We start from the raw sequence: 27514 nt of genomic DNA, 5'->3' as shown, positions 1-27514 counted from the left end.
CACAGAAGATACCCCTTCTGTATTATATTAAAAATAAAAAAAACTGTAAAAGAAAATAAAAAATTAAAAACTGTTATTACACCAACATGTTTTCCAGAGAGGAACCCAAGGTAATCATTTGTGAACTGTTTAAAGACCAAAACGAAAAAGGCTCATTTCCGCAAAAGGGCGGAAGGCTTGCACAAGGCCAGGCCGACATTTAAGAACAGGCCGTGTTGCCAATCTCGCGAGAATTCTTTCGCTAACTCCCATCCCCCTGCGAGAGTTGGTGGCCCGGTCCTCTGTGTCGCAGGTTCACGGTTCCTCTCGCGATAGTTTGGAAGTTCCGTTGGGGAAGATGGCGGCGGCCGCGAGCACCCTTCTCTTCTTGCCGCCGGGGACTTCAGACTGAGACTCCCCGGGAGGAGTGGGGCACTTCTGGTACCCTGCATCCCCGGGAACCCGAACTAGTTCCCCCCGCTTAGAGGTGGGGAAGGCCTTATCCTCTGGCGCAGGCCTCAGGCCCTTCCCACCGCCAGGATGAAGGCTCAGGGGGAAACCGAGGGTGAGTGACTGAAGGGGGAGTCCAGGGGGGCGGGACGCACTCGGGGGGAACCAATCAGCGAGAGGCTTTGGGGGGGTGATGCCTCCGCCTGGCCACTCTCACGACGACTCCCAGACCAGGAGGCGGGCTCTGGGGTAGTTTTCGATTCTAATTGAGCCTGCCTTCTTCGCAGAAGGTGATGGAGAGAGAGCTTTGGCTTTGGGATGTTGGGGCCTCCCCCCCCAACTTCTTTGAAGGTTTTCCTGCTTAAGGGGCCAATCGTGTCTTCTCTTGGGGGGGGGGACAGTTTCAGGCTCAAGTGATGGGAGACCGGGTGAATGAAATGTAAAATGCACACACCTTATTCGGAAGAGTCGTCTGGGATAATGACTGAGCAACAATAATCAGAACTGTTTATTGGGTGATAGGTTGGCATGAATGAAAAGATCAGCTTTTTGTGGTATTAAAAAAATATCGGGGGGCTGGAGAGATAGCATGGAGGTAAGGCGTTTGCCTTTCATGCAAGAGGTCATCGGTTCGAATCCCAGCGTCCCATATGGTCCCCCGTGCCTGCCAGGAGCAATTTCTGAGCATGGAGCCAGGAGTAACCCCTGAGCACTGCCGGGTGTGACCCAAAAACCACAAAAAAAAAAAAAAAAAAATATCGGGCCCGGAGAGATAGCACAGCGGCGTTTGCCTTGCAAGCAGCCTATCCAGGACCTAAGGGGGTTGGTTCGAATCCCGGTGTCCCATATGGTCCCCTCGTGCCTGCCAGGAGCTATTTCTGAGCAGACAGCCAGGAGTAACCCCTGAGCAACGCTGGGTGTGGCCCAAAAACCAAAAACCAAAAACCAAAAAAAAAAAAAACCCTCAAAAAAAAGAAATCTCCGAGTCCTTAGAATGTTATATTGTTGAGCTCCTAGGTAATTGTGTTGTTAATACGGCAAATGTCATCTTTTGAAAGGATGGTTTTCGCATAAAACCGGTGAAAATGATCATTTTTGGAATCGACAAGATTGCTCAGCGGGATGGAGCGCACGCTTTTTCTGCAAAAGGCCAGAGTTTGATTTACTATAAATCAATGATCTAGCACTGCCCAGCTTCACCCGTCAGCACCAAACTGGACCGGATCCCCTATGGGTGTGGCCTGAAAAGAAACCCAGAACCCAAAGACAAATTTCTGTACAACTTAAGATTCTCTAAAGTTCATATTTTAAATGTTTCTTTTTTTGTTTGTTTTTGTTTTTGTTTTGTTTTTTGGGCCACACCCGTTAGATGCTCAGGGGTTACTCCTGGCTACGCGCTCAGAAATTGCCCCTGGCTTGGGGGAACCATATGGGACGCCGGGGGATCGAACCGTGGTCCTTTCCTTGGCTAGCACTTGTAAGGCAGACACCTTACCTCTAGCGCCACCTCGCCGGCCCCCATATTTTAAATGTTTCTTATTACTTCAGACACATCTCTATTTTTTTTTTTTGGTTTTTTTTTTTTTTGTTTTTTTTGGGCCACACCCTGTGACGCTCAGGGGTTACTCCTGGCTATGCGCTCAGAAGTTGCTCCTGGCTTCTTGGGGGACCATATGGGACGCGGGGGAATCGAACCGCGGTCTGTCCTAGGCTAGTGCAGGCAAGGCAGGCACCTTACCTCCAGCGCCACCGCCTGGCCCCAGACACATCTCTGTTAATACAGCTAGCTGTAATATTTTTTTCCCCTCCACTTTAAGCTTTCTTGCCTTACTCATCATTGTTTAGGTCCAAACTCATAATAGATGCTCAAAAAAAAAAAAAATACTGGATCTCAGCACCTGTATAACATATTTGTTGTTAGACTTCCTAAAGAAGGGCTGTTTGGATGTTTCGAATAGAGAAGAAATATTAGAGGAAGAACTGTCAAAGAAATGATGCAGGACTATTTAGTTTGCTCACTGCTTTATAGTAGCATATAAAGCAGTGCCGTAGAGTCTTAAAAGTAGAAATTTCCGGGGCCAGAGCTGTGGTGTAAGTGGTAAGGTGGCTGCCTTGCGCACTCTAGCCTAGTACGGACCATGGTTCGATACCCGATATCCCATGTGGTCCCCAAGCCAGGAGCGATTTCTGAACGCAAAGCCAGGAGGAACCCTAAACGTCACCGGGTGTGGCCCAAAAACTAAAAAAAGAAAAAGAAAAAAGTAGAAATTTCTGGGGCGAGAGAGATCTAGTACTCTAGGGCACTTGCAGTGAATACTGGTACAATATCTCTTCATATGGGTACTTTCCCCCATCTCCAGTCTTCTTAGATTCATTGTGTAAGCTCTGATACACCTGGTATGGCCCCTGCGAAGCAAAGATTTTTCTGCAGATTGCCTATCAGTGAAGTTGAGTGAAGCAATCCCTAAACCAGATTACCAGAAGATGAAGGCATTGGAGGAAGGAATTTTGTTCTTTTTTTCTGTAAAGAGACTATTTATTTATTTATTTTGGTTTATGAGTCACGCCCAACAGTGCTCAGAGGTTACTCCTGGCTCTGTGCTCAGAAGTTGCTGCTGCCAGGCTTGTGGGACCAGGGATGCCAGGAATCAAATTGGACTCAGTCTGGGGGTGGCCGCAAACAAGGCAAACGCCCTACCTCTATGCTGTCGCTCGGCCCCTAATATATATACATACATACACATACACATATATTCTTAAAATAAAAAAAATATATATATATTTCTGATTTGAGGACACACCTAGCTGTGCTTAGGTCTTACTCCTAATGGTGCTAGGGAAACCCTATGTCTTTATCTCTCTGGCCCCAGTAGATTGACATTTTTGTTGTTTGTTTTTGATCCACACATGGTAATGCTCAGGCGTTACTCCTGGACTCTCCACTCAGCTATTATTCCTGCTGGTGCTTAGGAGACTGTATAGAATGCCAGAGATTGAACCTGGGTTGGCAAGTTCTCTACCCATTGTACTATCCAGTGATATCTTATGCATTTTGAATTTGTTGTCGTTGTTTTGGTTTTGGCCATACTTGGTGTTTACAGGGATTACTCCTGGCTCTGTGCTCAAAAATTACTCCTGGAGGCTGGAGTGATAGCACAGTGGGTAGGGTATTTGCCTTGCATGCAGCTGATCTTTGGCATCCCACATGGTCCCCCAAGCCTGCCAGGAGTGATCTGAGCAACTGAGTCAGGAGTAACCCTTGAGCACCTCTGGGTGTGGCCCCCCAAAAATGAAAGAAGTATATTCCTGGCAGGCTTGGGGAGGGGTTGTGGAGGATAACATTATGATCCCATAATCAATATCAATATCAAACTGCTATGACAGCGTGCAAGGCAAACACCTCCCTGCTGTTACTCCTTGTTCTACTCAGAAATCCTCAGGAATTGAACTCAGGTCTGTCCTGGGTCAACCCTTTGCAAGGCAAATGCCCTGTTTTTTGTTTTGTTTTGTTTTTGTTTTTGTTTGGATTTGGGCCACACCTGGTGACTCTCAGGGATAATGCACTCAGAAATCGCTCCTGGTTTGGGGGACCATATGGGATGCTAGGGGATGGGTCCATCCTAGGCTAGCGCAGGCAAGGCAGATGCCTTAACACTTGCGCCACCGCTCAGGCCCCAAGCATGTTACTTTTTTGTTTTGATTTGTTTTTTTTGGCCACACCCTGTGACGCTCAGGGGTTACTCCTGGTTATGCTCTCAGAAATCGCTCCTGGCTTGTGGGGTCATATGGGAAAACACCGGGGGATTGAGGTCAGTCCTAGGCTAGTGCCGGAAAGGCAAACACCTTACCCCTCAGCGCCACATGGTGCCACTGCTTTGGCCCCAAGCATTTTACTTTTTTTCTTTTTTTTGGTTTTTGGGTCACACCTGGCAGCGCGCAGGGGTTACTCCTGGCTCTATGCTCAGAAATCGCTCCTGATAGGCTCAGGGGATCATATGGGATGCCGGGATTCAAACCATTATCCTTCTGCATGCAAGGCAAACACCCTACCTCCAAGCATGTTACTTTTAATGTAACATCTCTGAAACTTATTATGAGCTTCCTTTGAATTTCAATAGTAATTTGTTTCTAAAGCTTACCAAACCTGGGAGAAAGCTCAAAGGATTGGAGTGTAGATTTTGAATGCAGAAGCCTTAAGCAAAGCATCAGGAAGAACCTCCATTATCAAGCCTACCACCCTAGATTGAGCACCACAGGATGTGACCCCAAGTAAAAACGAAAAAGTAAAGATATGTATCAATTTTCTTTGATGGTTCTTTTCATCAGACTTATTGTATATTGTTTATTTTTACATTGCCAGTGATTTTATTTTTTGTCCGGTGGTGCTCAGGGGTTATTCTTGACTCTGCTCAGGAGTGACCCTCATACTCTTTGGTAGTCCTGGGCATCTGAACCAGGGTTTGAGGCAGAATGCAAAACAAGAACCTTAACTCCCATGCTATCTTTATTTTTTGTGGGGGGGGTGTTTGGGCCACACCCAGTGGCGTTCGGGTTACTTCTGGCTCTGAGCTCAGAAATCTCTCCTGGTAGACTCAGGAGACCATATGGGATGCCGGAAATTGAATCCAGGTTCGTCTTTGGTCAGCCTTATGCAAGGCAAATGCCCTGAGCTATCTCTCCGGCCTTCCCATGCTATCTTGCTATATCTCAGACTTCTTTACTTAATTGTTTTGGGCCTCATGCCTGGAACTTGTTCTTAGCTCTGAGATCAGTTCCAGGGACACTCAGTGGGGTGCTCGGATTTGAACCCCTAGGTCAGCTGTCTGCAAGGCAAGTAACCTGCTTGCTGTATACTATCTCTCCAGAACCTGGCTCTTTTTTGGGGGGAGGGGGCACACCCAGCGGTGCTCAGTGGTCATTCCTGGTTCAGATCTTTAGGAATCACTCCTGCTAGGCTCAGAGACCATATGGGATGCTGAGGAAGGAACCCAGGTCAGCCAAGTGCCAAGACCCTGACCCTTTTTAATTAATTAATTTTTATTTTATTTTATTTTTTGGTGTTTGACCACATCTGGTGGTGCTCAGGGGTTAATCCTGGGTCTGTGCTCAGAAATTACTCCTGGCAGGCTTAGGGGACCATATGGGATGCTGGAGTGCAAGGCAAATGCCCTACCACTGTCCTATTGCTTCGGCCGTTTTTTTTTGTGTGTGTTTTGCTTATTTGTTTTGTTTATTTTGTTTATTTGTTTTGTTTTGGGTCACACCAGGTGAGTGTGCACACTCCTGGTGCAGGGGACCATTTGGGACGCTGGGGATCGAACCCAGCTGCTTGCAAGGCAAACACCTTATTGCTGTGCTATTGCTCTGACCCTGCCAGCTGCTTTTTAATTTATTTTTTTGTTGATTTTTTTGTTTTTTTTGTTTTTAGGCTACACCCAGTGATTCTCAGGGGTTACTCTTGGCTATGTGCTCAGAAATCGCTCCAGGCTTGGGGGACCATATGGATGCGGGGAGATTGAACCGCGGTCCATCCTAGGCTAGCCCTGGCAAGGCAGACACCTTACCTCTAACCCCTGGCAGAGCTCAGGGGTAACTCCTGGCTCTACGCTCAGAAATTGCCCTTGGCAGGCACAGGGGACCATATGGGATGCCGGGATTCGAACCACCAACCATCTGCATGCAAGGCAAACGTCTTACCTCCATGCTATCACTCCAGTCCCTTTAATTTAGTTTTAATCACCACATCTGGTGCTGCTGAGGGCTACTAATGACTCAGAACAGGATATCTTCCTGGTGGTGCCGCTGGAACCAAACTCAGCTCCGGCAAGTAAAGCATGTGCCTTACTTAGCTTTTGGAGTATCCAGCCTCAGAACTTATTTGTCTGTCTGTTTGTTTGTTTGTTTATTTATTTATTTATTGTTTTTGGGTCACACCCAGTGGCATTCAGGAGTTACTCCTGGCTCTGTGCTCAGAAGTTGCTCCTGGATGGCTTGGAATATCATATGGGATGTTGGATTCGAAGAGGGTTCCATTCTATGTTGGCCGGATGCAAGGCAAATGCCTACCACTGTGCTATTGCTTCGGCCTCAGAACTTATTTTATTAATAATACTATACTGTGAATGGGGGGGCTGGAGAGTTAGTACAGTGAGTGAGATACTTGCCTTGTGTGTAGCTAACCTTGCTTTGATCCCTAGTACCCCTTATGTTCCTCTGAACACTGCTAAACAAAACAAATAATACGGGCTGGAGAGATAGCATGGAGGTATGGCGTTTGCCTTGCATGCAGAAGGATGGTGGTTGAGTCCCGGCATCCCATGTGGTCCCCTGAGCCTGCCAGGAGCGATTTCTGGGTGTAGGGCCAGTAGTGACCCAAAACCCAAAAAATCAAATCAAACTAAACTATTATTATAAGTAGGTCTTTTTTTTTTTCTCGTTTTTTTGGGACACACCTGGTGAAACTCAGGGGTTACTCCTGGCTATGTTCTCAGAAATCGCTCCTGGCTTGGGGACCATCTGGGACGCCAGGGGATTGAACCACGGTCCATCCTAGGCAAATGCCTAGTAGGCAACTGCCGCACTGCCTGTGCCACTACACAGAAGTAGAAGAAAATTATTTTTGTTTGTTTGTTTTTGGGCCAAACCCGGCCACGCTCAGGAGTTACTCTTGGGGCCGGAGAGATAGCAGTGTTAGGGCATTTGCTTTGTATGCATCTGACCCAGGACTGACAGTAGTTCAAATCTCGGCATCCCATATGGTCCCTCGAGCCTGGATCTATCTCTTGAGTGCAGAGCCTGAGCACTGCCGGGTGTTACCACAAAAAAAAAAAAACTAAAAAACTAAAAAAAAAAAAAAAAAAAAAAAGAAATCACTTCTGGCAAGCTTGGCGGATCATATGGGACACTGGAGATTGAATCTGGGTCCGTCGCAGGTTGGCCATGTGCAAGGCAAGTGCCTTGCCGCTGTGCTATCTCTTTTGCCCCTTTAAGATTATTTTTGTGGGGGCCAGAGTGATGGCACAGCAATAGATCATTTTCCTTGTTCACGGCCCATCCAGGATGAACCTGGTTCGATCTCCGGCATCCCCTTTGGTTCCCTGCATCTGTCAGAGAGATTATGTGTGCATAGCCAGGAATAACTTGTGAGCATCACCAGATATGGCCCAAAAACCAAAAAAAAAGATTATTTTTTGTTTTGTTTTGTTTTTAGGCTATACCCAGTGATACTCAGGGCTTACTCTTAGTGATGCTTTCAGGGATCACTCATGGGCTAAGGGGACCATATGGGATGCCAAAGGTCAAACTCAGGTTAGTTGCATGAAAAGCAAGCAATCTACCTGCTGTACTATTTTCCTGGACCTTTTAAAATGATGTAATGCATAAATTAAAAAGCCAGCGTTTTTATAATGACAGCCAACAAACTTTAGTAAGGTGATGTACTGTGAATGCTTTTCTTTTTATTTATTATTTATTTATTATTATTATTTTTATTTTATTATTTTTTTTGGTTTTTGGACCAAACCCGGTGATGTTCAGGGTCTTACTCCTGGCTATGTGCTCAGAAATTGCTCCTGGCAGGCTCAGGGGACCATATGGGATGCTGGGGAATGATCCCTGGTCCTTCCTAGGTTAGTGCAGGCAAGGCAGACACCTTAATGCTTATGCCACTGCTCCGGCCCCACTGTGAATGCTTTTCATGTACATATCCTTTTCATGTCCTTTTCACGAATGCTTTTCATGTACATATTTCATGTATTTTATGAAATAATTTTGTCACCAAATTATACTCTTACTCTGAAATTTTGATTAGAGATAGTTCTTCTTTTGGTTGTCTTATCTCTTGGATTGTTTGCAGGATCTTGTAGTGTTGGGAATTGAACCTATGCCTCCTGCTTGTAAAGCATATACTTCAGCCCTTTTAAATATCTATCTGATCTCTTTTGGCTCTCATTAAGTTTTACTGGAGGGGCCAGAGAGATAGGACACTGGTATGGTATTTGTCTTGCTTGCGGCTGACTCGGGATGGACCCAAGTTCATTCCCCAGCATCCAGTATGGTCCCAAGAGCTTGCCAGGAGCAATTTCTCAATACAGAGACAGGAATAACCCCTGAGCACCACTGTATGTGGCAAAAACAAAAAACAAAAAAAACAACAAAACAAAAAAAAAACAAAAACAAAAAAACAAATAAAAAGTTTCTCTGAAAATTAGTATCCCCTTTCCTTTTTTTATTCTTTTTTGCCCCCTGAATCACATCTGGCTATGCTTAGGACTTATTCCTGGCTTGTGTTCAGAGGTCTGTCCCACTAGGTTTAATGAACCATAACTATATGTGGTATAGGGTATTTGAACCAGTATTGGTGGCATGCAAGACAAGCATCCTACCTGTGATACTGTCTCTCCAACTCCCCAAAACGAATTATTTTGTTTTTTTGGGCCACACTATTGGAATTCAGGGTTTACTCCTGGCTCTGCACTTACTGATCAATCCTGGTGATTCTCAGAGACTAGATAAATGTACTTGGGTTGGCTGTGTGCAATGTAAGTAATCTAACTGCTCTAACCCCCACAATGAAAAATGTTTTATTGGGGTTTTGGTTTTATTTTGTTCTTGAGCTACACTTAGAGATTACTCCTGGCTCTGCTCTCAGGAATTACTCATGGTAGACCAAATGGGATGTTGGGCATTGAATCCAGGTTGACCGTGTGTAAGGCAAATGTCCTACCCTCTATATTACTTTTATATCTTTATCAGGATAAAGTTTGAGGGCCACACCCGGCGGTTCTCAGGGGTTACTCCTGGCTATCTACTCAGAAATAGCTCCTGGCAGGCACGGGGGACCATATGGGACGCTGGGATTCGGGATTTGAACCAACCACCTTGGGTCCTCAATCGGTTGCTTGCAAGGCAAACGCCGCTGTTCTATCTCTCTGGCCCCTGAGGATTTTTTTTATAAGCAAACTGGCCAATGGTAGTAGCTACTGGGTAAGGGTACTTACCTTGTATGCTACTGATTTAGGTTCAATCCCTTGTGTCAATCTTGTCATTTCCTGAACCCCTCCAGTAGGGATCCTTGGGCACTGGGCTAGGAGTAATCCCTGAGTAACTGTGTGTGGCCCAAGAACAAAAGAAAGTAAAAAGATAGAACCTGGTGTTTCTTTATTTAAAAATTAATAATTCTTTTTCTTTTTGAATTTATATTATAGACTCGGAAAAGCTAAGTAAGATGAGTTCTCTCTTGGAAAGGCTCCATGCAAAATTTAACCAAAATAGGCCCTGGAGTGAAACCATTAAGCTTGTGCGTCAAGTCATGGTAAGGATTGTGGTTATAAGGGTAAAGTACTGGTATTTTGCATAGTTAATTGTCTTAAAAAGAAAGCTTTCAGGGGCCGGAGTGGTGACACAGGGGTAGGGTGTTTGTCTTGCACGCTGCTAACCTAGGAAGGACCATGGTTTGGTCCCCCAAGCCAGGAGTGATTTCTGAGCGCATAGCCAGGAGTAACCACTGAGCATCACCGAGTGTGGCCCAAAAACAAAACAAAACAAAACAAATTTTCAGTGTGAACTTTACCCTTTTTAAAGTTTTAATTTTTGTTATCATTTCTGTGAAAATTAAAAAATTTAATTCAATTAATTTTAATTAAAATTAAAAAAAATTCTGATTAAAATAGTGTTAACATTTGTGATTTATTGCATAGATTTACTGCATTCTAGTTCCCAAGACTCTTTTTTTTTTTTTTTTTTTGGTTTTTGGGCCACACCCGGCATTGCTCAGGGGTTACTCCTGGCTGTCTGCTCAGAAATAGCTCCTGGCAGGGGACCATATGGGACACCAGGATTCGAACCAATCATCTTTGATCCTGGATCGGCTGCTTGCAAGGCAAACGCCGATGTGCTTGTCTCTCCGGGCCCGTTCCCAAGACTCTTTACCTCTGGCCTTCTAGTTTACCTCTTCATTCCACATTCTCCCACAATCGTATGGGTATTTTCATGCTGGTTATTATGTTGTGTGTTCTTTAAACAATGGCTGTCAATACTAACAGTTTATCTAAGAAGGAGATATGTTTATAAAAGTGTGTTAATCACATTTTAGGCAATGATTTGAAGAAATACACCTATCAGAGAGATATATGATAGGCTGATATAGACACATTTATTTTTCACTTTGTTTATAAAAGTGTGTTAATCACACTTTAGGCAATGATTTCAAGAAATACACCTATCAGAGATATACATGATAGGCTGATATAGACACATTTATTTTTCACTTTCTGTGAGACACATTGATTTGTCATATCCCCCAGTCCCTCACACTGCTTTTGTTTCTTTTGGTTTGGTTTTGGACCAAACCTGGCAGTGCTCAGTCCTTATTTCTGGCTTTGCACACAGGCATCACTCCTGGCGGGTAGTAGGGGACCATATATGGTGATGGTGCATCAAATTCAGATTAGCTGCATGCATATCAAGTTTTCTATTTTGTGTACTATTCTTCTTGCTCCCACCACCAGTTTTTGGTCATACCTGACGGAGCTATAGGCTATCCCTGTCTCATTGATGATTCATTTGAAGGCTCAGAGAACCATTGCTAGGCTTTAAATTTAGTTTTATAAAGTTTCTATTCCAGTCCAGTAAATTGTTTCCAGACTCCCATTTTGTTTTGTTCAGGGATTAATGGACTGTGCCACTGCCACCATGTCACTGACTTACAGTTCTTTCCTTTTTTCCTTTTTTTTTTGTTGTTTTTTGTTTTTTGTTTTTGGGCCACACCCGGCAATGCTCAGGGTTTACTCCTGGCTGTCTGCTCAGAAATAGCTCCTGGCAGGCACGGGGACCATATGGGACACCGGGATTCGAACCAACCACCTTTGGTCCTGGATGGGCTGCTTGCAAGGCAAATGCCACTGTGCCATTTCTCCGGGCCCGGCTTCTTTTTCTATATGAAAATGCTGCCTCCTCCTCCCCAGTCAGTCCTATTTTGGGTAGAGTAAGCTCAGATTACATTTATTAGTGTTTAAAGTGATTATATTAGAGCTAGAAAAATATATCAAAGGCTGGAGCAAATGCTTTGGATGATGGAGCCCTGAGTTTGAACCCCAGTAGCCATAGTTCCTTGAACATCATAGTGTGTGGCCCCAAAACTGTGATCATATCAGAATAGCTTAGTAAAACCATTGAATTTACTGACAAAAGCTCTTTAGGGGCTGGAGAGATAGTATAGGGGTTAAGGCACTTGCATTGTAAGTGGACAGTCCTGATTTAATTGCTGGCAGTTAACCCTAAGCACTGCCAGGAGTGAATATTGAGCACTGTGCTCCCCAAGAAAGCATTCAGTATTCAGTATCTCCTTAACTTAGATATTTTGCTTTCGTTTTGTGCAGCACATATTGTATTTTGGGATTGCTTCCAATGATGGTTGGGAGATGTTTATTTCTTGGATATCAAACCTGAGGCTCCCATAAGTAGTGAGCTTTACTCTAGGCTCATTGGTCCCTAATTACTTTGGACATATTATTTAATATCTTTTTTTTTTTTTTTGCAGTTTTTCCTGACTTTTTAAAAAATAAATTATCTTTATTTAAACACCGTGATTACAAATATAATTGTAGTTGTATGATTACAGTCATGTAAAGAACACCCCCCTTCACCAGTGCAGGATTCCCACCAATTTCCTGGATCTCCTTCCTCCCCACCCCACCCACACCTGTACTCGAGACAGGCTTTCTTTTTCCCTCATTCATTCACATTGTTATGATAGTTTTCAGTGTAGTTATTTCTCTAACTGCACTCATCAATCTATGTGTTGAGCTTCATGTCATGAGCCGCACCTACATGGGAAGATGGGAGGAAATAAGGGTTGGGACTGAGGAAGTAAAATATTAGAAATGAGGGGGCCGGGCGGTGGCGCAAGAGGTAAGGTGCCTGCCTTGCCTGCGCTAGCCTTGGACGGACCGCGGTTCGATCCCCCGGTGTCCCATATGGTCCCCCAAGCCAGGAGCAACTTCTGAGCGCATAGCCAGGAGTAACCCCTGAGCGTCAACGGGTGTGGTCCAAAAAAAAATATTAGAAATGAGATTTGTAGAGCAGTATCAAGGTCACAATACAAGATGGATGTTATGGATATATAAAATATATGCATACAATACTATCAATAGGAAAACAAAGAGAAAAATTCCAGTGACTGTCCCAACATAAACCAGTACTAGAACGGCCCGCCCTCCTCCCAAAGCGCATTCCCATTAGTGTAGGGAGAGGTAGGGGGAAAGCCTGTTGACCCCTATAGAGTCCACCTAGACGGGCATCCAGGGAAGGCCTGAAGTCCAAGGGAGAAAAAGGGGGACGGCTGGGGGCCTGCCAAGCCTCCTAGCACTCCCCAGGCCAGGGCTATACCCTAAGGGTTTACTCTGGCCTCAACCCTCAAGGAATATTTCTGTTGGAACTCTGAGGATTATTTAGGATGATTATATAGGATTATATCATTATATCAGGAGTTGAGCCCTGATCAGCAAGGCCACTGCCTTCTCTGGTTCCTTTGATCCCTCCCTTCCGCCCTCCATCCCTTTCTCCCTCCCTTCTTTCCTTCCTTACTGTGTTTTTATTGGCTACATCCAGATTTGCTCAGGGCCTACACCTGTATCTGTGCTCCGGGGTCACTTCCTGAAGGTACTGGGGTACCACTAGGTGCCAGGGATAAAAGTGGGATCTGCTGCATATAAAAATGTAAATTCTACAAGTGTTTATGGATTTTCTGTCAGAATTTTGTACAATGAAGTTTTTTAAAATGTCTTAACAGAAATTTGGGCAACTTTTCCATTCAGAATTTTTAGAAGAAAATTTAGAGGGTTTTTTTGTTCTTTTTTTGTTTGTTTGTTTGTTTTGTTTTGGGGCCATAACCCATAGTGCTCAGGGGTTACTCCTGACTGCACTCAGAAATCGCTCCTAGCAGGCTCTGGGAACCATATGGGATGCTGGAAACCAAACCCAGGTCCGTCTCGAGTTGGCTGCTTGCAAGGCTAATGCCCTGTCAATGTGCTATCGGTCTGGCCCCTAGAGGTTATTTTTATAGTATGAGGCAGTTGTACTTCAGTTTCAGTTACATTCTATAAATGATAACCAGACTGGGATAGAGGGATTCTAAGTGACTTCTAAATTCCCTTGGGATGCATGTGTGTATATCTTGGTTTGAGCTCCATAGATTATGTTGTCTTAGGTTTGCAGGTTTAGAAACTTGCTTTTACTGTTATATCAAAAAATTGAAGCTTTTGGAGCCTGGAGGATAGTACAAGAGGAAAGGCTCTTGCTTACATGTCTGAGTGTCACTCCTGTGATCCTAGTTTGAGTCCTTAGCACTTCATTTGGTGTCCTATGTACTGCTTGGGGTCACAGTTGACCAGAGTCAGGAATAGCCCCTGAGCACTACTGGCTATGGTCAAAAAACCCCCAAAATATTAAAGATTTTTACAACTGACATAGTAATAGACAGCTAGTAGATTAATAAGTAAATCAGTTCCCTGAGATAGTGTGTGGCTGGGTGTGGCCCAAAAGCCAAAAAGAAAGAGAAAGAAAAAACAGCTTATTAATGATCTGATTTAAAATATTTTTGTGGCGGTGGGGGGGGGAAGAGATAGCATGGAGGTAAGGCATTTGCCTTGCATGCAGAAGGATGGCGGTTCGAATCCTGGCATCCCATATGGTCCCCCGAGCCTGCCAGGAGCAATTTCTGAGTATAGAGCCAGGAGTAGCCCCTGAGTGCTGCAGGGTGTGACCCAAAAAAACCAAAAATTTTTTTGGGTATGAGTGGAATTAGAGCAAAGAGAGATGGATATAAGGCTCGGAAAAGGTTAGTATAAAATTTCACTGGTTCAATAGAGTAGAGTGGGTGAGATGCTTGACTTGCGTATATAACTCACCTGGTTTCAATTCCTGGCATCTCATATGGTTTCCCAAACTCTGCCAGGAGTTTATGATCCCTGAGCAGAGCCAGGAGTAAACCCTCAGCATAGCCCGGTGTGGTTTTATAAACAAACAAAAGAAAGAAACTTGATATTTTTGTTTACTCATTGTGGTAGAGAAGAACTTCTTTCCTGCTTAGGGTTAGAAAAACTGTCTTTCCTTCACTTACCCCATTCTTTGGGATTCTCTTTCTGATAATTTAGTTTCAATAAGGTCTGATTATGGTTTTTAATTTACTGCAAATAACCCTGCTAGATCTGGGAATCATGAAATCTCTTAAGCCATCTCATTTAACTGACAAAATCTTAAGATGTGTAGATACTAATAAAGAAGGATGACTTTTGGGGTGCAAGTTATCTTTGAAAATGCTCTAGGGGTTATTTCTTGGTAGTACTTGGGAGGTGAAACAGGATTGAAAAATAGTGTGCAAGGCAAGTAAGTGCTTAATTTCTCTTTAGTTTGAGGGAGAGAGGGAGAGGGAAGGAAAGAGAGAAAGAAGAAGGAAGGAAGGAAGGAAGAAGGAAGGAAGGAAAAGAGAAAGAAAGAAGGGAGGGAGGGGAAGAAGGAAGAAAAGAAGAGTGAAAGAGAAAGAAGAAAGAAAGAAAGGCCAGAGGGATGGCATGGAGGTAAGGCATTTGCATGCAGAAGGACAGCATTTCAAATCCCTGCATCCTATATGGTCCCTCCAGCCTGCCAGGAGTGATTTCTGAGCATAGAGCCAGGAGTAATCCCTGAGTGCTGCTGGATGTGACCCAAAAACAAAAAAACAAAAAAAAAAAACAAAAACAAAAAAAAAAAAAAGGAAAAAGGGAAGGAAGGGAGAGAAAGAAAAGAAAAGAAAGGAAAAGAAAAGAAAAACAATCACTTGGCAGGCTTGGGGGACCTAATATGGGATGCTGAAGTTTGAAACCCTATCAAACTCCTTACCTGCTGGTTTTGTTTTTGTTTTTGGGCCATACCCGACGATGCTCAGGGGTTACTCCTGGCTGTCTGCTCAGAAATAGCTCCTGGCAGGCACGGGGGACCATATTGGACACCAGGATTCGAACCAACCACCTTTGGTCCTAGATTGGCTGCTTGCAAGGCAAGCCGCTGTGTTATCTCTCCGGGCCCTTGTTTGTTTTTATTTATTTATTTTTTGGGTCACACCTGGCATCGCTCAGGGGTTACTCCTGGCTCTACTCAGAAATCATTCCTGGCAGGCTCAGGGGACCATATGGGATGCAGGGATTCGAACCACTGACCTTCTGCATGCAAGGCAAACGCCTTAGCTCCATGCTGTCTCTGGCCCCACCTGCTGTTTTTGTTACATTTTGGTTCTGATTTTTTTAATTTTTTTTTTTTTTTTTTGTTCATGCTCAGGGGTTACTCCTGGCTATGCGCTCAAATATCGCTCCTGGCTTGGGGGACCATATGGGACGCTGGGGGATTGAACCGGGGTCCATCCTAGGCTAGCACTTGCAAGGCAGACACTTTACCTCTAGTGCCACCACTCCAGCTCCTACTTTTCTTTTGTCTTTAGATGTGAAAGATCTGTGTATATTTGTATAGATTTCTCCTTTGAATAGGCACACTATCAATTATGAATGTTTAGGCTGTAGTGTATATAGAAAATATGGAGTATATATACTATTCTTGAGTATTACTATTAAGATAACATATAAGATTATCTGAAACACTTGGGCCCGGAGAGATAGCATAGCGGCGTTTGCCTTGCAAGCAGCCGATCCAGGACCAAAGGTGGTTGGTTCGAATCCTGGTGTCCCATATGGTCCCTCGTGCCCGCCAGGAGCTATTTCTGAGCAGACAGCCAGGAGTAACCCCTGAGCACTGCTGGGTGTGACCCAAAAACAAAAACAAAAACAAACAAAAAAAGATTATCTGAAACACTGTGGACTTGGTGAATTTTTATCTCAAATCTTTTTCTTTATACAGGAAAAGAGGGTTGTGATGAGTTCTGGAGGGCACCAGCATTTGGTCAGCTGTTTGGAGACACTGCAGAAAGCTCTCAAAGGTTTGGAAACAGTATTTACTTATTTTGGGAATAGGTACCACATCTGTGAGCACGAGCCAGGAATAACCCAGAATTACTCCTGGTGGGGTTGAGGGGTTCATGTGTGATGTTGGTTTATCACGTGTAAGACAAGCACCCTCACTGCTGTACTGTTGCTCTGTCCTCTACTTTTGTTTTTTTGCATCACATCTGACAATGAATGCTTGGAGCTTACTCTTTGCAGTGCTTGGGGAACCACATGGTTCTGGGGATCAAATAGTGATGACCACATGCAAAGGACACTTTTTTTTTGTTTGTTTTTGGGCCACACTCGGCGTTGCTCAGGGGTTACTCCTGGCTGTCTGCTCAGAAATAGCTCCTGGTAGGCACGGGGGACCACATGGGACACCGGGATTCGAACCAACCACCTTTGGTCCATTATCGGCTGCTTGCAAGGCAAATGCCACTGTGCTATCTCTCCGGGTATTTTTTTTTTTTTTTTTTGTGGTTTTTGGGTCACACCCGGCAGTGCTCAGGAGTTATTCCTGGCTCCAGGCTCAGAAATTGCTCCTGGCAGGCACGGGGGACCATATGGGGCGCCGGGATTCGAACTGATGACCTCCTGCATGAAAGGCAAATGCCTTACCTCCATGCTATCTCTCCGGCCCCTCTCCGGGTATTTTTTAATTATATATTTATTTAGACTTTTGAGCCACACCAGGTGGTGTTTGGGGCTTCCACCTGACTCTGCACTCGGAGATCACTTCTGGCACAGCTTTGGGCACCATAATTGGTGGTATCATTTTCCTTGCTGTATGACATGAAATAGACCAATAGTAGTCTGAGTTCATGTTTTTGCAGTATCTAGTCTTTTTTTTTTTTTTTTTTTGGTTTTTGGTTTTTGGGCCACACCCGGCGATGCTCAGGGGTTACTCCTGGCTGTCTGCTCAGAAATAGCTCCTGGCAGGCACGGGGGACCATATGGGACACCGGGATTTGAGCCAACCACCTTTGGTCCTGGATCGGCTGCTTGCAAGGGAAACACCACTGTGCTATCTCTCCAGGCCGCAAAGGACACCTTTTAAATCTCTGTATTCTGTCTTTACTTTTTTGTTTGTTTTTGGGTCACACCCAGTGGCGCTTAAGGGTTATTCGTGACTCTGCTCAGAACTTACTCCTGGTACGCTCAGGGGGCCATATGGGATCCCAGGGATTGAACCTGAGTCAGTCACATGCAAGGCAAATGCCCTACCTACTGTGCTATCTCTCTGGCCCCTGTATTCTGCTTTTTTAGCTCAGAAACATTTTACTAACTCTGTGTGTTGGTTTTATTGAGTTTTAGGTCAAACTTAGTGGTGGTTTCAACTTACTCCTGGCTCAGTAATCAGAGATCGTTCCTGGTAGAGCAAAAGTGATCAAACTGGGGGTTGGCCACATGCAAGGCAAGTGCATAAATCCTGTCCAGTCTCTCCAGTCCACTTGCCAATTATGTATGGTACATAGTGAGCAAATGCTCTCTCAAATGAAAAAAAAGAGAAGGGGCTGATTTTTCCCCTCCCCCATGCTCGATGTTATTTTTTTAGTGTCTGAGGTACAGTTATGGTGTGTAAACTACTCCTGACACAATGCTTGAAGTTAGTACTTGGGGGAACATGTGATACTAGGGTTCAAACCCAGGCTACTCATATGCCAAGCATATACACTAACCCTTTGAATTATCTTCTTAGCCCAAGGCCACAGTCAATTAGTGTGGGACTTGCATATATTCTGATTCTACTGCTCCCTTGTCATAACTAATAATGTTTTTAGATCTTTTGATTTTTCAAAATTTTTCAAAATATATTTGATTTTATTTTTGTGAAATATCAGGTAATGCTCCAGGGTAGCCTAGCACATTGCTTGCTTTGGGGTAATTTCCAGAAGTGCTTACTGGACAGTGATTTCTCAGGGATTGAACCTGCCCACTAAGCTGCTCAGACGCCTTTGAATTATTTCCCTGGCCTTCTTCCTTTCTTCAGGGATGCACAGGGCTTACTCTTGACTTTGTATTGAGGGATCACTCCTGGCAGAGTTGGGACATGTGGGGTTTCAGGGTTAGAACTTGGGTCAATCATGCAATCTTGTCTGCTGTAGCTGGAATTCGAACCACCATCCTTCTGCATGCAAGGCAAACACCCTACCTCCATGCTATCTTTCTGGCCCTTCCTTCCTTCCTTCCTTCCTTCCTTCCTTCCTTCCTTCCTTCCTTCCTTCCTTCCTTCCTTCCGTCCTTCCTTCCTTCCTTCCTTCCTTCCTTCCTTCCCTCCCCCCCCCTCCCTCCCTCCCTCCCTCCCTCCCTCCCTCTCTCCCCTCCCTTCCCTCCCTCTCTCCCCTCCCTCTCTCCCCTCCCTTCCCTCCCTCCCTCCCTCCCTCCCCTCCTTCCCTCCCTCCCTCTCTCATGTTTGGGTCATGCTCAGTGGCGCTCCAGGTTACTCTTGGCTCTGCACTTACAAATAGCTTCTGGCATGCAAGTGGGACTATATGGGATGCAAGGATTCGAACTACCATCTGTTCTGGATTGGCTGCTTGCAAGGCAAATACCCTACTGCTGTGCTATCTCTCTGGCCCATATTTTTCTTTCTTTATTTTTTTCTACTGTGGAGTTTTTGGGTACTCCCACTCTGATTCTGGGGTAGGGGTTGTGCAGTGCCTAGGATCAAATCTGTGGCTCATGCTTGCATAGCATGAGATCTAATCCTTTGACTTATTTCTCCAGCCCAGACAGGGTTTTTATTTTATTTTTGACTGCATTGTTAATGCTCAGGACTTATTTCTGCTCTGCATTCAGGAATCACTCCTGTCTGCTGTGGGGATTATAATGGGTAGTGAGTATTAAATCAGGGTTGTATCCTGTAAAACAAGTGCTTTACCTATTGTGCTGTCTTTGTGACCCCAATATAGGTTTATTTTCTTTCTTTATTTTGGGTTTTTGAGCCACATCCAGCGGTGCTCAGGGGTTACTTCTGGCTCTGTTGTCAGAAATTGCTCCTGGCAGGCTCGGAGGTCCATATGGGATGCCAGGATTTGAACTTGCATCTGTCCTGAATCAGCTGCATGCAAGTCAAATGCTCTACCGTTGTGCTATCTCTTTAGCCCCTATTTATTTATTTTTGTTTTTTGGTGGCACTCGGGTACTCCTGGTTTTGCATTTGGACATCTCTCCTGGCCGGCTTCAGGGATCATATAGGATGCCAGAATTGAACCTGGGTTGGCCACATGCAAGGCAAATATCCTACCTGCTGTGCTATCACTCCGGCCCAAATTACAACCATTTAAACTGTTGAAAATGTTTATAGTTTGGGGGTAGGAGGGTGCTCTATGCTCAAGAGTGACTTCTGGCAGTGCTTGGAGTACTTTCTTGGTACCAGGGATTCAAACTACGGTTGCTGCCTATGCAGTGGTGTGTGGGATGAGTGCTTTTCCTCCTGCCCTAGTTCTCCAGCAGCAAATATTTATCATGTTGGAAGGGATGTTTCAAGATTTTTCTGTCTATGAAGAATATAATTTTGCTTATGAAGAATATAATTTGGAACATCCTTTGTGATTTCCCTGTTTTACATTTTTATAGTAACGTCTTTACCAGCAATGACTGATCGGTTGGAATCTATAGCCAGGCAAAATGGGTAAGTATTCTGTTAGTGGGCTGAAATGTTTCATTTAGTGTTGACTTTGGGTGGCTTTATTTATGTGTCTTCTATTAATTTTTGTTTTGATTTGTTTCTGCTAGACTGGGCTCTCATCTCAGTGCCAGTGGCACTGAATGTTACATCACGTCAGATATGTTCTATGTGGAAGTGCAGTTAGATCCTGCAGGACAGCTTTGTGATGTAAAAGTGGCTCACCATGGGGAGAATCCTGTGGTATGTGTTGTTGATATTTCACTGGAATCTGTGGGGCTTATTTAGGGACATTGGTTTAAAGTGAGTGTTGGGGCTTAAAACAGCTGGGGCTTAGGTTTTTTTCATGAGCCACTATATAGATAATGTGAGGAGCTACAATGTAGTAATAGAATTAATTTTGAATGGCATAGGACCATCTTGACATCATCCAGAGGCATGTGGGAACATCAGAGGAATCCTTTTCATTTCATATCAAGAAACATGAGCTGCAGTTGTACTATAAGCATTGAGGTTACAGAGGTCAATACCTTAAAATTTCTGTCAAAAGAACTTTTTTTTTTTTTTTGGTTTTTGGGTCACACCCAGCAGTGCTCAGTATTACTCCTTGCTCTGCACTCAGAAATCGCTTCTGGCAGGCTCGGAGGACCTATGGGATGCCGCGATTCAAACCACCGTCCTTCTGCGTACAAGGCAAACACCCTACCTCCATGCTATCTCTCGGGCCCCTGTCAAAAGAAAAATTTTTTTTCAATTTTTTTGTTCAATTTGGGTCACACCCAGCACCGCTCAGGGGTCACTCCTGGCTCTACGCTTAGAAATCACTCCTGGCAGACTTGGGGGACCATATGGGGTGCCAGGATTTTAACTACTGTCCTGCATGCAAGGCAAATGCCATACCTCCATGGTATCTCTCTGGCCCCTTAAAAGAACTTTTGATTAAGGACAGGTCATCTTCTATATCATATCTCTGAAAAGTCCTGTAAATAGCAATGAATAAAAAATATGTGTAACTGGGATCGGAGAGATAGCATGGAGGTAAGGCGTTTGCCTTTCATGCAGAAAGACGGTGGTTTGAATCCTGGCATTCCATATGGTCCCCCCCATGCCTGCCAGGGACGATTTCTGAGCATAGAGCCAGGAGTAATCCCTGAGCGCTGCTGGGTGTGACCCAAAACCAAAAAGAAAAAAAAAATACGTGTAACTAGACAGTTGGAATATATTCCAAAAATGGCATTAAGAAGAGGTCCTGGGCTGGCTCTCCAGCATGGAGGTAGGGTGTTCTCTTTGCGTGCAGAAGGAGGGTAATTCAAATCCTGGCATCCCATATGATCCCCCAAGCCTGCCAGGAGTGATTTTTGAGTGTAGAGCCAGGAGTAACGCCTGAAGCTACCGAGTGTGACCCAAAAACAAAAAACAAATAGAAGAGGTCCTAATGTTTTAAACAAGTTACTGAACATTAATTCCCTTGTAAACATTTATATATTTTTAATACATGATTTTTTAATAATCTACCCCAACCCAATGGATTAATTTAATTTAAGGATCTTTTTTCTTTTTTTTTTTTTTTTTTTTTTTAACTTTTTGACTTTTTGACTTTTTCTTTAGAAAAAGGCTGTGCAGCTGGCATCCATCACCCCTCATGACCGCCCAGAGGCGGGGTATGGCTTTGAGGGGAGCAGAAGTCCCTGGTGCCTGTTTGCCAAGGGAAGGATGTGGGGGGGGGGGTCCCCTGTGGGGCCACCCCCACAGGGCAAACATTCCACTTGATCAAGGAGGGGTTGGACCCGCCTCCCAGCCTCCCCCTCCAGAACGGCAGTGAGGGGGCGCTCCGAGAGGTGAGGGCAGCACCCCAGTGCAGCAGGCCTAGGTGAGGGTGATGTAGGCAGACGCCTTCTCCTTCAGGTGCCGGAGACAGAGGTGGCAGCTCCAGCTTCCTTCTGGGGGCTCCGCCATGGGGGGTAATTTAAGGATCTTTAGTCTTAGTATTTCTGTCACAAAACATGTGTTTATTAGTAAAAATTAATGTCTTCATTAAAATTTTAACTTAATTCCTTTAATTTCAGAGCTGTCCAGAACTTGTGCAGCAACTAAGGTAAGTGAATGACATTTCTATTCCTTGATATTCACAGATAGTGCTGACTTTCTAGCAAGTTTTCTTTTTTTTTTTTTTTTTTTTTTTTTTTATTTTTCGGGCCACACCTGTTTGATGCTCAGAGGTTACTCCTGGCTAAGCGCTCAAAAATTGTCCCTGGCTTGGGGGGACCATATGGGATGCCGGGGGATCGAACCGCGGTCCTTTCTTGGCTAGTGCTTGCAAGGCAGACACCTTACCTCTAGCGCCACCTCGCCGGCCCTGCAAGTTTTCTTTTTTTTTTTTTAAGTTTTATTTTTTTGATTTTTTTTTTTTTTATTGTTGTTTTAGACCATACCCAGTGGTGTTCAGGGTTGGTTATTCCTGGCTCTGTACTCAGAAATTATTCCTGGTAGGGTCGAAGGATAATATGGGATCGAATCGGGCCTACCACGTACAAGGCAAATGCCCTAACTGTTGTGCTAGCGTTCTAGCCCCAAAGGTTTTTGTTGTTGTTTTGTTTTTGGGCCATAGCTGGTAGTTCTTAGGTTACTACTCCTGGCTCTATGCTCAGAAATTACTCCTTGCAGGCTCAGGGGACCATATGGGATACTGGGGATTTAACCCGGGTCGGCTGCATGCAAGGCAAATGCACTATGCAATTGCTCTGGCCCCTCTAGTAAGGTTTTGAGACTGGTCAGAAAATTCATTCCCAATGAACTGTTTTATTTGCCTATTTGTTTGTTTATTTGTGAAATCTGGAAATGCTCAAGGCTAACTTCTGTCTCTGAGCTCAAGAGATTACTTCCTGACTGTGTTCAGGGAACCATATGGGGATTCGAAGTTAAACTGGGTTTGCCATGTACAAGGCAAATGTCCTACCTGTTGTACTGTCACTCTGGTCCTGCAGTTTTTTCTTAGTTTTTATTTTTGGACCACACCAGGCAATTCTCAGAGAGATTACCCCTGGCTCTGCATTCAGCAATCACTCCTGGTAATGCATGGGGACCAAGTTAGGGTGGTTAAGGATCAACTCCAGGTTTTTTTTGTTGTTTGATTTTGTTTTTTGGGCCACACCCAGTGATGTTCAGGGGTTACTCCAGGCTATGCACTCAGAATTCGCTCCTGGCTCGGGGGACCATATGGGACACCAGATTGATGAACCGAGGTCCGAGGTCCGTCCTGGGTTAGCCATGTGTTAAGGCAAATGCCCTTCCGCTGTGCTATCACTCCGGCTTCTTAACTCCAGGTTAAGAAGTGTGTGTGGCCCCAAAACCAAAAAAAAAAAAGAAAAGAGCCAAAGAAATACTCTACCTGTGGTGCTATTGCTCTGGCCCTAAAAAAATTATTTTTTAGGGGAGGGGGGTCAATACCCAATGGTTCTCAGGACTTACTCCTGGAACTGTGTAGTCAGTAATTGTCAGTGCCTGGGGTGACTGTATGGGATGTCAGTAATTGAATCTGAATCAGCCACGTGCATGACAAGCTTGTTACCCATTATACTGTTCTTTTTGACCCACAGTTTTATTTTCTTTGGTAAAGATTGTCAGAATCCATATTTGTTCATCTTTATTGTTTTTGGGCCATACTTTGCAGTGCATAGGGTAGTACAACATTGATTGCTCATTGGTGTTATTCTTGGCTGTTTTCAGATGGATTATATGATTCTGGGGATTGAACATAGGCTTCCTGTAGAGATAGCATGAGCTCCAGACTTTTTGTTTTGTTTTGTTTTTGGGTCACACCCGCCAACGCTCAAGGGTTACTCCTGGCTCCACACTCAGAAATCGATCCTGGCAGGCTCGGGGGACCATATGGGACACCGGGATTCAAACCAATGACCTTCTGCATGAAAGGCAAACGCGTTACCTCCATGCTATCTCTCCGGCCCCAGAGCTCCAGACTGTTGACCTCAACAATCTGACACTACTTGCTTAATATTTAATATTGCTGTTTTTGGGCCACACCTAACTGTGCATAGGGCTTACTCTTGACTCTATGATCAGGAGTCACTTCTGGTAGGTTTGAGGGACAATTTGAGATGATGTGGATGATCAAATTTAGGTCAACTATATATGTAAGGCAAGCACCACTGTGCTATTTCCCCAGCTCCCCATTTTTCCTTTGTTGTTGTTTTGCCTTTTTCTTTTTGGTTTTTGGATCACACCTGGCAGCGCTCAGGGTTTACTCCTGGCTCTACACTCAGAAATTATTCCTGGCAGACTCGGGGGACCATATGGCATGCCGGGATTCGAACCACAATCCTGCATGCAAGGCAAATGCCCTACTCCATGCATTTCCCCCCCTTTTTTGGTCTTTTGGCAATACCTGACAATGTTTAGAACTTATTCCTGGGTCTGAATTCAGGTATCACTACTGGAGGAGTTTGGGGTACCTTATGGGGTGCCAGGGATTAGACCTGGTCGCCTATATGCAAAGCAAATCAAATACTCTACCTATTCTATTGTGATTCTGGTCCCTGCTTGATACCTGTGTGGTGTTCTCAGTCTTGGCTGTACTGATCATTTGGATTGAAAATTCTTTGTCCTAGGGGCTTAACAGATCCGTAGGCCATATGGTTCCAGGTGTGACCTTTGGAGCATATGGCCCCAAGTTTGATCCCCCGGAACATGTGGCCTCACGTTTGATCCCAGCATCCCATATGACCCCCTAAGCACCAGCAGGGGGTGATTCCTGAGTACACAGCTAGGAGTAACTCCTGAGAATTTAATTTCTAGGTATGACTCCAAAACAAAACAAAAAACAAATAAGTACCCCCAAAATTCTTTACCTTAAGGAGCTTCCTGTTTCATTATAGGCAGTTTAACAGCTCTGGTTTCTTCCCACTAGCTGTCTCTACTGTCTTCTGAGTTGTGACAGTCAAACATATCTCCAGATACTGTTTTTTATTGGGTACCACACCATGTGGTGCTTGAGTTTTATCCCTGGCTCTGCATTCAGGAATGACTCTTTGAGGTATTGGGGGATCACAATGGGTTCCAGGGATCAAACGTGGGTCAGCTGGATACAAGCTAAGTCCCATACCCACTGTACTATCACTTTAGCTCTACCAGATACTGTCTATTGACTCTTTAGGATAATATTTTTGGGAGGAGTGGATTGGGATTGAGTGCATTTGGTCTACACCTATCTATGCTCAGAATTTACTCCTTGTTCTTTTTTTTTTTTTGTTTGGTTTTGGTTTTTGGGTCATACCCGGCTGTGCTCAGGGGTTACTCCTGGCTCTACACTCAGAAATTGCTCCTGGCAGGCTCCGAGGACCATATGGGATGCTGGGATTCGAACCTCCGACCTTCTGCACGCAAGGCAAACGCCTTACCTCTAGGCTATCTCTTTGGCCCCTTACTCCTTGTTCCTAATTTAGGGATCACTCCATGCAGGCTTTGACAACCATATAGGATGCTGGGATCAAATATTGGTTTGCCCTATTCAAATCAAGCATCTTATCATTACTCTGACTCCAAAATCACTCTTTTTTTTTTTTTTTTTATTGTTTTTGGGCCATACCTGGCGGCACTCAGGTTACTCCTGGCTCTATGCTCAGAAATCGCTCTTGGCAGGCTCTGGTCTGTCCTAGGTCGGCCTTGTACAAAGCAAACACCCTACCACTGTGCTATAACCGCGGTACCTAAATCACTCATTTTTAAATTTGTTTTGTTTCTGGGTCACATCTGACAGCACTCAGGGGTTATTCCTGGCTCTATGATCAGAAATCGCTCCTGGCAGGCATGAGGATGCCAGTATTCGAACCACCACCTGTCCTAGATCAGCTGCATGCAAGGCAAACTCCCTACCGTTGTGCTTCTCTCCCCCCAAAATCACTCTTAAGATTTACTGATCTATGGGGTGGGAGAGATAGCATGGAGGTAAGGCATTTGCCTTGCATGCAGAAGGACGATGGTTCAAATCCCTGCATTCCATATGGTCTCCCGAGCCTGCCAGGGGCAATTCCTGAGCATAGAGCCAGGAGTAAGCCCTGAGCACTGCCGGTGTGACCCAAAAAGAAAAAAAGATTTACTGATCTAGTCTTAGGAATCCATTGAGGTATAACACATAAAAGTATTTAAGGGTGTTTTGGGATTACAACCCTGTGTTACTTAGCCTTTTCCTAGTACTATGCTCAGATAACCTTGGTGTCAGTTGTATACAAGACAAGTGCTTTAACCCTATACTCTTGCTGACATTTCAAAGTTAATTTGTAGATCATGTTTAGAATGGAAACATCACAGTATATTATTACTTTTGGTTTCTTTTTTTTTTTTTTTTTTTAGTTTTTGGGTCACACCCTGTGGTGCTCAGGGGTTACTCCTGGCTGTCTGCTCAGAAATAGCTCCTGGCAGGCACGGGGGACCATATGGGACACCGGGATTCGAACCAACCACCTTTGGTCCTGGATCGGCTGCTTGCAAGGCAAACACCGCTGTGCTATCTCTCCGGGCCCTACTTTTGGTTTCTTTTGGGCCACATCTGGAGATGTTTAGGGGTTACTACTTGTTCTGTGCTCAGGAATTAATTCCGGTGGGCTTCAGAGACCATATTTGGGTGCTAGGGTTGGCTGCTGGGGTGCTGTCCAACCTATGTTGTCCATGTACAAGACACAACACTCTTCCCGTTGTACTATCTGGCCCAGGATTTTGGTAAGAATGACAGGCCCGGAGAGTAGCACAGCGGTGTTTGCCTTGTAAGCAGCCAATCCAGGACCAAAGGTGGTTGGTTCGAATCCTGGTGTCCCATATGGTCCCCCGTGCCTGCCAGGAGCTATTTCTGAGTAGACAGCCAGGAGTAACCCCTGAGCATTGCCGGATGTGGCCCAAAAACCAAAAAAAAAAAAAAAAAAAAAAAAGAATGAGTGGTAATAGAGCTGGATAGATATTACAGTAAGTAGGTCTCACTTGTCTTGCATGCAGTTGTCCTAGCATCCTGTATGGTCTCCCGGGGCCTCCAGTAGTGATGCCTGGGTGCAGAGACAGGAGAACTGAGCATCACAAGGTGTGGCCCCAAAACAAACAAACTAAAAGATTGAGTAGTAATTGTATATTTTATTTTTCTCCTCTCCCTACTCCTGAACTCCTTACAGGGAAAAAAATTTTGATGAGTTTTCTAAGCATCTTAAGGGACTTGTGAATCTTTACAATCTTCCAGGGGACAAGTAAGTATTTTAAATGTTGTATCAGAAATTTGCCAAGTTGTCTGCCCTCATTTTATAGGGTGGGTGGATGGGGGTGGGTCAACCCTGTGGCTCCTGACATGCTTGGGGGACTATAGGGGATGCCTTGGATTGAACCCAGGTCAGCCATGTGCAAGGCAAATGTCCTACTTGCTGTGCTATTGCTTTGGCCCTACTGTGTGTGTATATGTGCGTGTATGTGTGTGTGTGTGTGTGTGTGCGCG

General features: G+C 44.6%; 1 protein-coding gene across 2 annotated transcripts in view; it reads left to right on the top strand.

The window, feature by feature from the left end:
• The first annotated feature begins 349 nt into the window (after nt 1-349).
• MED1 (mediator complex subunit 1) overlaps nt 350-27514 on the top strand; it is a 51217-nt gene continuing 24052 nt past the window's right edge. Inside the window, exons 1-7 of one of the 2 annotated variants that reach the window (XM_049778853.1) lie at nt 350-544; nt 9636-9742; nt 16315-16393; nt 19980-20034; nt 20139-20271; nt 22095-22123; nt 27201-27272. In XM_049778853.1, coding sequence (XP_049634810.1) covers nt 520-544; nt 9636-9742; nt 16315-16393; nt 19980-20034; nt 20139-20271; nt 22095-22123; nt 27201-27272 — 500 coding nt within the window. In that variant the 5' untranslated portion in view covers nt 350-519. The remainder of the gene's footprint in view (nt 545-9635; nt 9743-16314; nt 16394-19979; nt 20035-20138; nt 20272-22094; nt 22124-27200; nt 27273-27514) is intronic. The other variant, XM_049778860.1, reaches the window with a different exon arrangement.

The sequence above is a fragment of the Suncus etruscus genome, chromosome 1, assembly GCF_024139225.1.
Source record: "Suncus etruscus isolate mSunEtr1 chromosome 1, mSunEtr1.pri.cur, whole genome shotgun sequence".
NCBI classification, from domain to species: Eukaryota; Metazoa; Chordata; class Mammalia; order Eulipotyphla; family Soricidae; genus Suncus; species Suncus etruscus.
Note: the sequence above shows the minus strand (reverse complement) of the source record. Positions and strands in the feature narration are given on the sequence as shown.